Here is a 12377-nt window from a genome sequence, read left to right as displayed (position 1 = left end):
TCACCAACAGAAGAAAACAGAGTGAGCTGTGGTGCTGCCTGCTGGACTTCTCTGCTTGCACCTTGCAGCCAGTGAGCTCCTGAGGATCACAAACCACAGTTCTGACAAAGGTTATCCTTCAGCTGAAATCCTAGCTTAATCTTTTCAGACAAAAAAAAAAGAGAACAAGAACAGCAACAAAGAAAAAGCAGCTTGATGCGTGGCCAAAGGAATGAATTACACAACAGCAATTGCAAGGGGAGGAAAAGAGAACAAAACAACACATTATGCTTTTGTGCAAATCTGCCTCCTATTTGTGGTTTGGATGCTGAGGGCACTTAACAACTCCACCTCTCCACAGAAAATCTGGGAGAGCTGGTGAGGCTTGGGATGGTGGCACAGGAGCATGGATGTGACAGCCTGTGACAGACAGGCTGCTGGGACTGGAGCTGTTCCTGCCTCAGGAGCAACTCGGGGCTGTGATGGAGGTCCGAAATCATGGCTGACTGCAGGGGGTAAATGGAGAGCAGCGTCTGAGGGGCAGCAAGAGGAAAGTTATTAAATGAAGCGAGTGAGAACCAAGCTCCAGTTAGAATTCTTCCTGCTGTGAACAGTTAGGCTGTAAAATGTTGCTCGAGGGCATGTTCAGTGCCAAAGGCTTACATAGCTTCAGGGGGGCCCTTGGCAAGGAAGCCACAAAGGGTCACTGAGTACATAAAATCCATCTGACTCAGGCAGCCCCTGAGCTGTACGTGGGCACAGGACATCAAAGCCATTTGCCCTGATGAAATCCCCCCCAGAGATGTGCTTTTGGCCAGGATCAAAGCCTGCCTGGAGTGTGAGGGCTCCGAGCAGCAGCACGTCCTCCACCCCAGCAGAATCTTGGACTCATTGTGAAGATTTACAGTATCGTTTCTCCCATTCCCACCCAGGCTGATGATCTCTGCCTGCCTCCTGCCTTCCCACTCTAGTTCTATTCCCAGTGAGCAGTGTATAGTTGTGCCTGGCTGCTCAGTCTCTGAGATCATGCTGGAGGATGCTGTGTGTTTCCTTTGCCCCTGCTGCCCTTTGAGCAGGAGTTTTCACCTGCTCTTAGTGATAGCTTTTCGTAGGGAAAGTAGTTGTGCTTCTTCCCTGTACTTGGTAAAGATGTTCATGATCTTTTCTCCAAGCCTTGCATGTTAGTCTGTAGTTAGATCTTGGCTGTCCTTCCCTCATGCTGTTACTGATTCTGTAAGCCTTCATCTGCCAGTGAGAAGCATGCACCCCATGGGTGCCTCCTCCTTTACTCCCTTACAGGGGCCAGCATCCCACATGGGGCTGACCACACTCCCCAGCTACAGGCCCTGGGGGCACATTGCCATGTGTAGTGTGTTGGCAGCCCTGCCTGCCCGAGCCCACTGGAGGCACAGCCTGGCCCTGGGCAGGAGGAGGGGTTTTTCTAGGTGCCTCTCACACACACTGGCCCTGGAACAAGCCCAGAGCCAAGCTCCTACCTGCTCTTGCCCCAAATCTGTGGCCACTCTGTGTCCATGCCACTGAGCTGTCCCTGTCTGCTCGCAGAGCCGTGTCCCTCCACCCTGCTGCAGAGGCACATGGCAGACCTGCTCCACAGCGACTGTGACTTGGCCCCCAGCTTCCTGAACAGCGTCCTCAACCAGCTGAACTGGGCTTTCTCCGAGTTCATTGGCATGATTCAGGAGGTAAGCACGTCCCTGGGCTGCACGCCCTGCACCCACTGTCCCACAACAGCAGGACTCAGGACTTGAATCTCAGGGCTGGGGGTGCAGCCGTTCCCTGGCACGTACAGGAACTGGACCGGGCTGGGGTTTGTGGCCCTTCTTTTGGGAAGAGGCCTTGTTAAGGTGTCTCTTTCTAGATCCAGCAGGCCGCAGAGCGCCTGGAAAGGAACTTTGTGGACAGCCGCCAGCTGAAGGTGTGCGCCACGTGCTTCGACCTATCGGTCAGCCTGCTCCGCGTGCTGGAGATGACTGTCACTCTTGCCCCCGAGATCTTCCTGGACTGGAATCGCCCATCGTCGGAGCTGCTGCTTCGGAGGCTCGCCCAGGTATTGGCCTTTGGCAGAGAGGGAAGGAGTTTCCTCAGAGAGGCTGTGAGCAGCCCTCAGTGCTCGCAGTTTGGGGAGTGTCAGCAGAGAGCAGCGCGCTGCAGCGTGCCTCTCACCCTGCTGACACTGCAGAGCTGTGCCCACGCAGGGGATGCTTTGCTCAGAGATTGCACAGCTCACAGTGAGCGTGTCAGGCCTGGAGCCATCCCTGCTCATCCCACTGTGTTGTGGGTGAGAGCTAATGGTGGTTGATTAAGTGCCTCTGCAGCTGATTCCTGCAGTGTAGAAATCTCCATCCGTGGTGATGCTCTGTCACGCAGAGAAGCACGTTGCTCTGTGTGCTTTTCCTGTGCCTCGGGGCTGGTAGGGCTGTGCCACTGCCATCCCGGCCCCACTGACACTGCCTTGTCCAGTAGCAGCTGACAGCCAGCTCTTCATGAGCTGTGGCTGGACCCTCTGCTTCCAAAGAGCTGCTTGCACAGAAGCAGCTTGGCATCTGCAGGTGGAGTACAGATGTAAGTGCAAGGTGCTGACATTCTCTGCTTCTTCCTGCACAGCTCTTGAACCAGGTGCTGAACCGTGTGACAGCTGAAAGGAATTTGTTTGACAGAGTGGTCAACCTCCGTCTGCCAGGTGAGTCTGTGCATCAGCTCTCCATCCCTCTGCCCTGTTGAGAACATGCTGGAAGCCCTCAGACAGCAGGCACATGGTGGCCAAGGTCATTGCAGAGGTGTGGGATCAGCAGCTGTATGGCTCTAGTTGTCCACAGCAGAGGTGGCAGCTGGGCTGTGCCTGTGGCTGGAGAGATGCACTGACCTGACATGGGTTAGACTGGAGCTGTCTGCAGGGCTCAGAGGCCTGGACAGATTTCAGTGTAGGTAGCAAACTTTGTTGCTGTGCATTGCGTTGAGTAAAGGGTGGAGTAAATTCTTAAGATATGGAGCTGTTGGAGAGGGTCCAGAGGAGAGCCATGAAGATGATCAGGGGGCTGGAGTGCCTCCTCTGCAAAGACAGGCTGAGGGAGCTGGGCTTGTTCAGCCTGGAGAACAGAAGGCTGTGGGGTGACCTCATTGCAGCCTTTCAGTACCTAAAGGGAGCCTACAAACAGGAGGGGAATCAACTCTTGGAAAGGGTTGATATGTGTAGGACGAGGGGAAATGGTTTTAAGTTGAGGGAGGGAAGATTTAGGTTGGATGTCAGGGGAAAGTTCTTTACAGAGAGAGTGGTGAGGTGCTGGAACAGCTGCCCAGAGAGGCTGTGGATGCCCCGTCCCTGCAGGTGTTCAAGGCCAGGTTGGATGGGGCCTTGGGTAGCCTGGTCTAGCATTAAATATGGAGGTTGACAGCCCTGCCTGTGGCTGGGGGGTTGGAAATTCATGATCCTTGAGGTCCCTTCCAAGCCTGGTCATTCTGTGATTCTGTAAAGGGTGCACTGAATTGCTGAGGCAAGCTGTTTGCACCAGCATCAGCTATCTTCTTCCTGTTCTGCCTGTTGGCAGAGGCAGGCTCTGGGTACTGTGTTGTGAGCATCCCCTATTGACCATAAAACAGCTGGATCTTCCTGCCTGCTTGGCAGAGGACAGACCACCTTCTCCTTCTGGGGCTTGGAAGAGGCAGAGATGCTCCCTTGGGAGAGCAGTGCCCAAGCCTGGGGCTCATCAGTGGGGAAAACTCCTGTTTTTGTGGGAACCCATGGCCCCTGCAGCCCCCTGCAGAATCAAAGCCACAGCCCTGCATCCTGCCACCAAGGCTGCAGCCCCATCCCACCTGCTGTGCAGCAGCACTGATTCTGCCTTACACTTTTCCTTCTGTAGGACTGGAGAGCGTGGACCATTACCCGATCCTCGTAGCTGTGACAGGAATACTGGTCCGGCTGCTGGTGGACAGTGATGCTCAGGGGTGAGTGGCTTTTGGTTTCTTAAGCACAGTGTTGCTGCACGTGGCATTACTTTCCCCATGTGCATACCCTGGGAGATGCTGCAGGAGCAATAGGGGTGTGTGGGGACCGAGGTGAGAAGAGGTAGATGTGCTTGGAGTGTTCAGCACGTTGGTGGCCTCATGCTGGGAATCATGACAGCTCCACACATCTTTGTTGAAAAAGCTCTCAGTGAAGCCATGCCTCGGGCTGTTGGTCTGTGTTGCCAGTGCTGCTTGCATCAAGCTCTGCAAACGGGCTTGTGCTGATGTCTTCTGCAGCCTGGTCCTGCTCTCTCCCAGTGCTGCCCTGCCGTTGTGCCCTGTAGGATGCTGTAGGAAGGGGCTCTTATGTCTGCCCTGTGCATCCTGCTTTGGAGAACATGACAATCCCTGGCTGTGCGCAGAGCAGAGCCCCATCTGGCCGTGCAGCTCAGCCATGCAGACAGTCTTTCTGCTTCTTCTCTCAAGGACTCAAAGATGTACACAAATCTACATCTAATTATATCCTGCTCCCATGGCTGCTGCACCAGTCACACAGCCCCAGGGGTGACAGTGCCAGGTGCTCAGTGCAGAGTCGCTGGCAGTGGCCTTTCTGGACTCTGGGTTTGGATGTGTTTTGCTCTTCCCCAAAATCCTGCTGCGTGAAAAGGGGCAAACATCATAAATTTGACACCACAACTGGTTCCTTCCTCCTGGAGGGAAAGGAGGGGTGTCAAGCAGTTCCCCGTGTGCCTGGCAGGATGAGAAGGCCTCCCCCGTTCCCTGTCCCTAAAACATCTGTCCTAGGGCTAAAAGCTGTTTCTCTGCCCTCTAGCCCAGTGAACTTAGGAAGCAGGGTGCAGGATGGAACCTGCCAACTCCCAGCCTGCATCTCCCCTGCCTGAAAGCCAGTTGTGCTTTGGGCTGGTGACAGCCAGGCAGCCTAATGCAGGGAGGTGGCACAGCTCAGCAGCAGCCAGCACAAAGCTGTCACAGATGCTGAATGGCACTGTCCCCTGTGTGTGCCCACAGCAGCCAGGACAGCACGGTGACAAACCAGAAGTGCTGTACCCCGTTGTGCAGCTGGAAAGTGGTGAGTCTGAGGCTGTTTATCAGGGCTTTGCAGCCACCTCCTTGAACACTGGAAAGCAGAGGTAAATAAGAAGCAGTGGAATGGTGCAAGAAAGCATTGTGTCCTTATGGTGGGACTGGCTGAGTGGGAGAGGCACAAGGTGAGACAGGAGGAAGCCCAGGAAAAAATTTCTCTAAAACAAAATGCTTGTGCATTATTTTGCAAAGCCCAGCAATAATTCTGAGATTTGATACGCCACTGATCTATAAAAGGCAGGCAGGCTTTGCAGGGAAGTTGCTCAGGTCAAACAAGACATAGAAGTACCAAGGCTGAGCATCCCAAAGGCATCTTTGCTCCCAGAGCAGGGAGTAGGCAGCCTGCTGGTACCAATAGTGTAACTGTGGGCAGATAACTCTCAGGGAAGGAGAACTGAGCACTCCCCTTCTTGCCAGCTCTGAGTTGGTGATCCAGGGCTGTGCCCTGCCTACAGGGTGGTTCTGCTCAGCACAGCACATTCAGAACCAGCAAACAGGGCTGCAGGACCAGGAGGTGCAGCGGGACTGAGAATGGCCCTATTGAGGTCTCTGCCCACAGTCACCCTCATGCAGGGAGGTGGCACAGCTCAGCAGCAGCCAGCACAATGCAGGCATGGGGAGGTGTCCTTTTCCAAGGTCGTGAGCAAGAGGATCCTTCTTGGAGAGAAAAAGGAGAATTAAACCTTTATCGAGTTGGTTCTATCCTGCAGGAGATGGCTGCTGTGGGTTGTATTGCTGCAAGGAGCCAGCAGCAAGGATCCCATCCCCAGGTTCTGTCTGTCAAACCTGTTTATGTGGACCCAAGAGGAGACAGCCCTCCTTTTCCCTTTTTTGCTTGCTCTCAGTGGGGCGAGCAGGTAAGAGGATGGGATTCCCCTTCTGCAGAAGCACTACCTGGAGGTAGGAGTAGGAAGAAATTTATTCCAGGTCCCATTTGGCACCTCCCAGATTTCCAGAAACTGTTAACAGAGCGATTACATCACATGAGTTTGCTCAGAGGAACCTCTCTATAGGAATTACCCAGAACTAGCTGTTGAGCTGCTGGGTTCCCTGCAGAGAGGGTGAGGACAAAGGGCAGGAGGACCTCCTGTCACCTCTTTGCTTGAGTGAGCTTTCTCTGTCTGTGAGCTGACCAGGTGCTGGGGGCTTTGCCCTGGGACGGCACACACAGCAGGGAGAGCAGGGCTCTGCACAGTGCCCTGGGTGCAGCAGGACGTGGCCTGATGCCTCAGCTGTGCTGTCCAGCAGGATAGGCTCAGCCAGGCATCAAGTCCTCCTATTACGGCCTCCTGGCACAAAAAGGGCCATTAAGCACAGGAATAGGGAACATTGCCCGGGCTGGGATGTGAGGAGACAATTGATACATGGCGTGTGTTAGTCCGAAATGCACTCCTTGGTTCTGTGAGGATGGCTGTGCTGCTCGCAGTGAGGCAGCACTCAGTGCTCAGCACCAGCTCTGCTGAGCCCCAAAGCCTGGCCAGCCAGTCCTGGCACTGGCACCAGGGCAAGGAGGAAAGCTGTGAGGTGGTACCCGAGCATCCTGCAAGAGCTGCTGGCCTGGGCAAGAGCAGAGCCTGAGGACTTTCACGCTCAGCTCACTCCTGAGGGGTGAGACTCACAGATGGGCAGGGTGCAGGATAGAGCCTGCCTGCTCATAGTGGGTCTGCAGCAGAGCTGTTCCTGTCCCCACAATAGAGACGTGGCAGCAGTGTCACTGATGATGCTCCCAATGGTAACGGGATGCCTGTGTGCTCCGTGCTTTGCCAGGCCCTAATGACCATGCCTTGCTTTTATGGGGAGGAGAGAGAAGGTGGGAGCTGAGCCTGGAGCTGCTCTGAATTGCTGGGACCATGCCAAGGACCCGGGCAGCCTTCAGCCAGTATCATCCCCCTGTTTGTCTGCTAAATAATTGAGCAGATTTTCTATTAAGCCTCCTTTGGACTGAGCTAATGGAGCCAAGTTGGCCAGATCTTGTGTAATGATCCTGATGAGAGCAAGTGATGGGGGAAAGGGCAGTGCCCGAAGGTTCTCCGCAGGTGTCTGCGTGTGAGGGGACTCACTTGGTGGCAGTGGGGCTCTGGTTTGGAGGGCTGGGATGTGTTCAGGAGTTTGGTGTGTTTGTTGGAAGCACAGCTGTGATGGAGCCTTCCTGGGGGCTCGCAGGGAATGCCACCCAGAAGGTGGGGAGGACAGAGGGAAGCACTGCGGTCACCTGGCTACGGACTGCTTCGCTCACTGTGCCCTGAGCAGGAGGTATGCAGGCTGGGGTCTGCCATGCCCTGGGGGGATGGCACGGGCTGGGGCATCAAGCTTTGCTGCCTGTGTTTCTTTGGAAGTCCATGAGTGTGGTAAGGGAGGGGCCCAGGTGCAATCAGCCCCAGGGTGGGAGGGTAGGAGAGAACCAAGATGTGGAGCGTGGGGGACAGATGATCCTTGGGCCCCGCACACCCGTGTTGCTGTGCTGCATGCCAACCCACGGCGTGGCAGCCAGCCAGGCCAGAGTGATTACAGGTGGCTGCCAGGAGGGGATGGTGGTGATGGAGACCATCTGCTGTATTTCCAGCCCTGCCTGTTAGGGAGGCCATGCCCGTGGCTGTGCTTTCCCTGGCTGAGATTTACCGTTCAAGCTGCTTGAGGGACTGCTCTGGGCACCTTGCTGGAGCTGCACTGCAGGGCTGAGTCCTTTCCTGGCACCAGAACAGTGTGGCACACTGCGATGGGGTTTTCCTGGGAAACAGGGAGCCCTTGTGACAGGCACTGAAACAGCCACGTCCACGGCACTGTGAGATGGGGTTGGGCAGCTGCAGGGAGCAGCAGGCCCCTTGCTTTGGGGTGGATGGTACCAGCCCCTCACCTCAGCACCTCTCTGGAATGCTTTTCCAGAATCTGAGGTGAAGCATCAGCATGCTGCCATGATGCAGCAACCAGATCCCTCAGCAAGGCATGGCTTTGCTCACACAAAAGCAGGGTGGTAGGATTCCCATTGTAAAGGGCAAACCCGTATCCCCCTCAGTGGGATCCCTGCATGGGAGCAGAGCCAGGGGACGGTACCACCGCAACACCCCAGCCCCAGCAGCAGCTGGCAGGGCTGCTCAGCATCCCGGGCTCATTAGCAGTGCTGTGCTAACACAAGGGGACAGCGGGTGCAGGCAGTGAGGCAGGGCCGGCAGCAGCTGTCAGTCCCCATCCCTCGCCAAGTAGGGGCTGCAGGGCTGATGGCACGGGGCTGCACAAGGTCGGTTTCAGGTGGCGAGCCCGAGCGCTTTAGGCAGGGCTGACTTTGTGCTGGAAATAAGCTGCTTGTCTCTGTGCTGGAAGAGTGGAAGGATGGGCGAGAGCTGTGTTCTCTCATGGTGACTGTGCAGGGGTGGTTGTGTCCCTGTGCTTGGCTCCATGTCCCTCTGTGGTCCCCCCCTCCCTCAGTGTCAAGGCCGGCCTGCTCCTGAGCAAGTAAATCTCCCATCCCTCTGAATGCTGCTGGTTCCTGAATGTGCTGTGTGCCACTGCTGCTGCCCCCTCCCCACCTCACAGATGTTACCTCCTGGGGACAAGTGACCAGAGGCCCCCCCAGCCCTCAACACTGCATGTCACACTAACCCCACACAGATCATGGGGGTCCTGTAGCCCCCAGCCCAGCCGCCCTGCCGTGAGGACAAGGAGACACACAGCCCAGCATGAGCTTAAAAAAATAGGCATTTTTTTATTCAAATGTAACTGGAGAGTGATGGCCCGAGAGAGGAGAGCATTACTCACATTTATTGACAGGCTCATTAGGTTACTGCCTCAATAGCTGTGCTCGAGCAGCGCGCGTCCATCTCAAGGAGAAGCAGCGAGCACAGGCAGTGCAGGAGACCTCAGCGTCCTTGGTGGCATGGGGAGCTGCAAGCAGCGCTGCGTCAGTCACCTCCTGGTGCCCGACATCACTATGTACAGCTTTGGGGGTGTTCAGAGGCAAAAACATGCGATGTTTGCTTGGCTGGGTGCTGAGCCCCCTCTTTGCCACGCGGTTCCCCTGTGGATGTGTGGGGCCACAGGACCGCGCTCCCTCCACTCCAAGTGGCTGGGGACAGTGGCATGGCCATCTCTGAGAGCCCCCCCGAGGACAGCACTGGGGGGATTGGGTTGGGAGCACTGGGCTGGATCTTGCACACCCACGGCCACAGCCCTGGCATCACTGCTGCCTGGACAGAACAGGGATTGCAGGCGTGCTGAGTCCATCAGTGTTGCCCTTGTGTCAGCAGCTGAAGCAGTGCAGGTGGTGCTGAACCCCCCCCCCCCTCCCTCCCACCCTCCATAGTCAGGCTGGGGCTCAGTGATGCTCTGAACAGGCGAACAGCTCAGCCCCACTACGACACGATGGGGGTGTCTGAAAAGACGGAGCTGATGGACTCGGTGTCCGACCGCAGCTGCAGCACCTTGGGGTGCCTGCCGTCGGGGAGGCCCTCACCGGGCACCGGGCGCTCCTTGCCATCCAGCACCTCGCGGGCAGGCTCCAGGAAGGCCACGTGCTTGCTGGCCCTGCGGCTGGGCCCGTCGGTGGTGGGCGGTGTGGCGCTGAGGATGGAGGACTGTGCGCTGCACTCCTGCGGGGGGCTGGGGGAGGCCGTCCTGCAGCACGGCGGGCAGCGGCACGGCGTCACAAACAGGTAGACGAGCACCAGCAGCAGGCTGACGATGCAGCCCAGCAGCGTGGTCAGGCCGGTGCTGAACGCCTCCCCGTCTGGCTTGGAGTAATGCACCGTCACGTTGACCTCGCACAGCCGGCTGACGTTGGGGCCATTGATGGCCAAGCAGACATAGACCCCGGAGTGCCAGGGCCGGGCGGATGCAATACGCAAGCTGCCGTTGTGGAACACCTCGACGGAGCGGTTGGCGTTCCCTGGGGGCCAGATGGGCTCGTGGTGTGGGGAGATCCACATGTAGGCGACGTGGGGCAGGCTGGCATTGCAGGCCAGCAGCAGCACCCGGCCCACCGTCACCGGGAAGGACACGGGCTGCGTGGGGTCTGGCTCGGCCGAGCAGTTCTCAAACAGGTGGTTGTACTTGAGGAGCTTGATCAGGGAGCGCGGCACAGTGTCGGATACCTTGCAGGTGTGCTCCTCAAAGAAATCCCGCACCGAGCTGAAACCCCGCTGCCTCCAGCGCTGCAGCATCAGGTAGAGCGGGCAGCTGCAGCGCACGGGGTTGTTGTGCAGGTAGAGGCCGTTGCGGACGTGCTCAGGCAGCGCCGCCAGCTCCTCCACAGGCAGGCTGCTCAGGCTGTTGGAGGACAGGTCCAGCGTGCGCAGGCTGAAGTTGCCCAGGCCCTGCACCGCGTGGAAGGGGAAGGAGGTGAGGTTGTTCCAGCTCAGGTACACCTTTCTCAGCCCGCTCAGCTTGGCGAAGGCGTTCTCGTCCACCCGCGCGATGCGGTTGTTGTAGAGCAGGAGCTCCTCCAGGCTCACCAGCTCCTCGAAGTAGTGCGTCTCGACGGCGCGCAGGCGGTTGGAGGACATGTCGAGGTGCCGCAGGCGGGACGCGTTGTGGAAGGCACGCGGGGACAGCTCGCCGATCTGGTTGTGGCCGACGTGCAGAGCCTCGAGGTGCGGCAGCGCGGCCAGCCAGCCGTCCTGCAGCTGGCTCAGCGCGTTGTGGCTCAGGTCCAGCGTGGTGGCGGTGGGCGGCAGCGCACGGGGCACGCGCTGCAGGGTCTGCCGGCTGCAGCTCAGCAGGTCGGAGGTGCAGATACAGGCGGGGGGGCAGCTGCGGGGCGGCGAGGCGCGCGCGGGACACAGCTGGAGCAGCAGCAGCAGCCACAGCTCCACGGACGCCCACGGGGCCATGGCGTTTTTCGGCGGCCCGGGGCGGTGGGGACTCAGCGGGGCCGTGCTGCCCTACCGGCTGCTGGCAGAGCCGGCCACGGGGGCCGGAGCAGAGCTAAGGGGCGGCATGGCCCCTCGCGCAGCGCCACGCGTTGCGGGGGGACCGCATCCAGCACGGGTGCCGCGGTGCTCCGGTGCTCACCCAACGCCTCCCAGCGCCGCTCGTCCCCGGAGCGCCAAGTTTCTTAGAGCTCGGCGCCGCGCATCGCCGTGCCCGGCCGCTTCCTGGGTAGCATCTCCCGGCGGCCGCCCGCTCGCCCCTACTTACGTGCTGGCGATGCGCAGCGTGGGGGCTGGGCGGGAGCCCATTGGTCCCGGCGTGGGGAGTGGTGGCCGCGGTGGCCGGGCGGCTCGGCGCGTCCCTCCCTCGCGTGCTGCGGTGGGCAGGGCGGTGCGAGTGCTCGTCCCAGGGGATCGCTTCGGAGACCCCCGGCCGTGCGCAGCCTCTGTTCCTCCTTCGACAGCGGCAGCCGCTGCGCCGCGCTGACCTCCCACACCCCGGTGCGTCCGTCCCTCGCTGCCCTTGTCCCGGTCAGCCCTTGATGAGCTGGCGAGGACCCCCTGGCACGCCCATCCATGGGGGCAGGCTGAGCTCAGGGATCCCTGCGGTGGAGAGGGTGCTACTAGCAGGGGCAGCCGTGCGGTGAAGGACGTGCAGGAATGTCATTGCCAGCTCCTGGGCTCTTCAGTGGGAAGCGGAGAGCGGGGATGGGGAATTGGTTTCCATTAGGGAAGCAAAAGAGCTCATTTGGCCGCTGTGGCTGCTGGGCACTGAGGGGCTGTTAACCCCCTGCTCCCCAGAGCAGCTCAGCTGGCGATAGAGATGGAGACTGCTGTGCCCAGCTGTGCCCTTGCTGGAGGTGGCCACGGGGCTGTGGCTGGGGCACAGGGCAGGTGCCTGATGGAGGCAGTGCCTGAGCAGCACTGGGGGCTCTGGATGCCACATTGTGCCCCTCCTCTGTCCAGAGCATCCCTGCTGATGCATGAGGCGTGAAGAGACACAACCGCTCTCTCCCTCCTCCCTGCCAGGGTGATGGCACACCGTGGGGACACCGTGTGGTGTCCCCGAGGTGCAGATGTGCTTCAGTCCCGGGCTGCTGCGGTGCCATGTCCTCACCCTGCAATGCTGGTGCCAGCTGCTTCAGCCACCCTGCATCTCTTAGAGTGCAAGCCGGCACCTGAGCCTGAGGTGCAATCTTGGCAAATGCCAATGCAGCACATCAATCCGGGGTCCTGCAGCAGATCCCCAATGGGATGGTAGTGGAGGAGGGGGAGGAGGAGGAATGCCCTTTGGCTGCCTTGGTGTGTGCTGGGGGATCCTGAGGACGGGGGGCTACCACCATGCTGCATACGCTTTGGGACAGCTCCTGCAGAACAAGCCAGCTGCGTGGTGCTGGGGCACAGCCAGAACCATGTCTGGGAACATGGGGAAACAGGCAGAGCCTGTCTGTGTCTTTCCCTTTGCAG

The 12377-nt window shown here is 58.8% G+C and overlaps 2 protein-coding genes across 3 annotated transcripts in view; one reads left to right on the top strand and one right to left on the bottom strand.

The window, feature by feature from the left end:
- The window catches only part of RNF123 (ring finger protein 123), a 44432-nt gene that overhangs the window by 31110 nt on the left and 945 nt on the right, over nt 1-12377 (top strand). For both annotated transcript variants that reach the window (XM_048956948.1, XM_048956949.1), the window contains 4 exons: nt 1543-1682; nt 1859-2047; nt 2605-2680; nt 3861-3945. In XM_048956948.1, the coding sequence (XP_048812905.1) occupies nt 1543-1682; nt 1859-2047; nt 2605-2680; nt 3861-3945 (490 nt within the window). The remainder of the gene's footprint in view (nt 1-1542; nt 1683-1858; nt 2048-2604; nt 2681-3860; nt 3946-12377) is intronic.
- AMIGO3 (adhesion molecule with Ig like domain 3) lies at nt 3956-12371 on the bottom strand. Its single transcript, XM_048956952.1, has one exon. It carries the CDS (start codon nt 10869-10871, stop codon nt 9396-9398), a length of 1476 nt encoding a protein of 491 aa, XP_048812909.1. The 5' UTR covers nt 10872-12371; the 3' UTR covers nt 3956-9395.

Source organism: Lagopus muta, chromosome 11 (genome assembly GCF_023343835.1).
Source record: "Lagopus muta isolate bLagMut1 chromosome 11, bLagMut1 primary, whole genome shotgun sequence".
In the NCBI taxonomy this organism is placed as follows: Eukaryota; Metazoa; Chordata; class Aves; order Galliformes; family Phasianidae; genus Lagopus; species Lagopus muta.
Note: the sequence above shows the minus strand (reverse complement) of the source record. Positions and strands in the feature narration are given on the sequence as shown.

Excerpts from the sequence above, each read along its gene's own strand:
- AMIGO3 (XM_048956952.1), bottom strand. The coding sequence starts at position 10,871 with ATGGCCCCGTGGGCGTCCGTGGAGCTGTGGCTGCTGCTGCTGCTCCAG.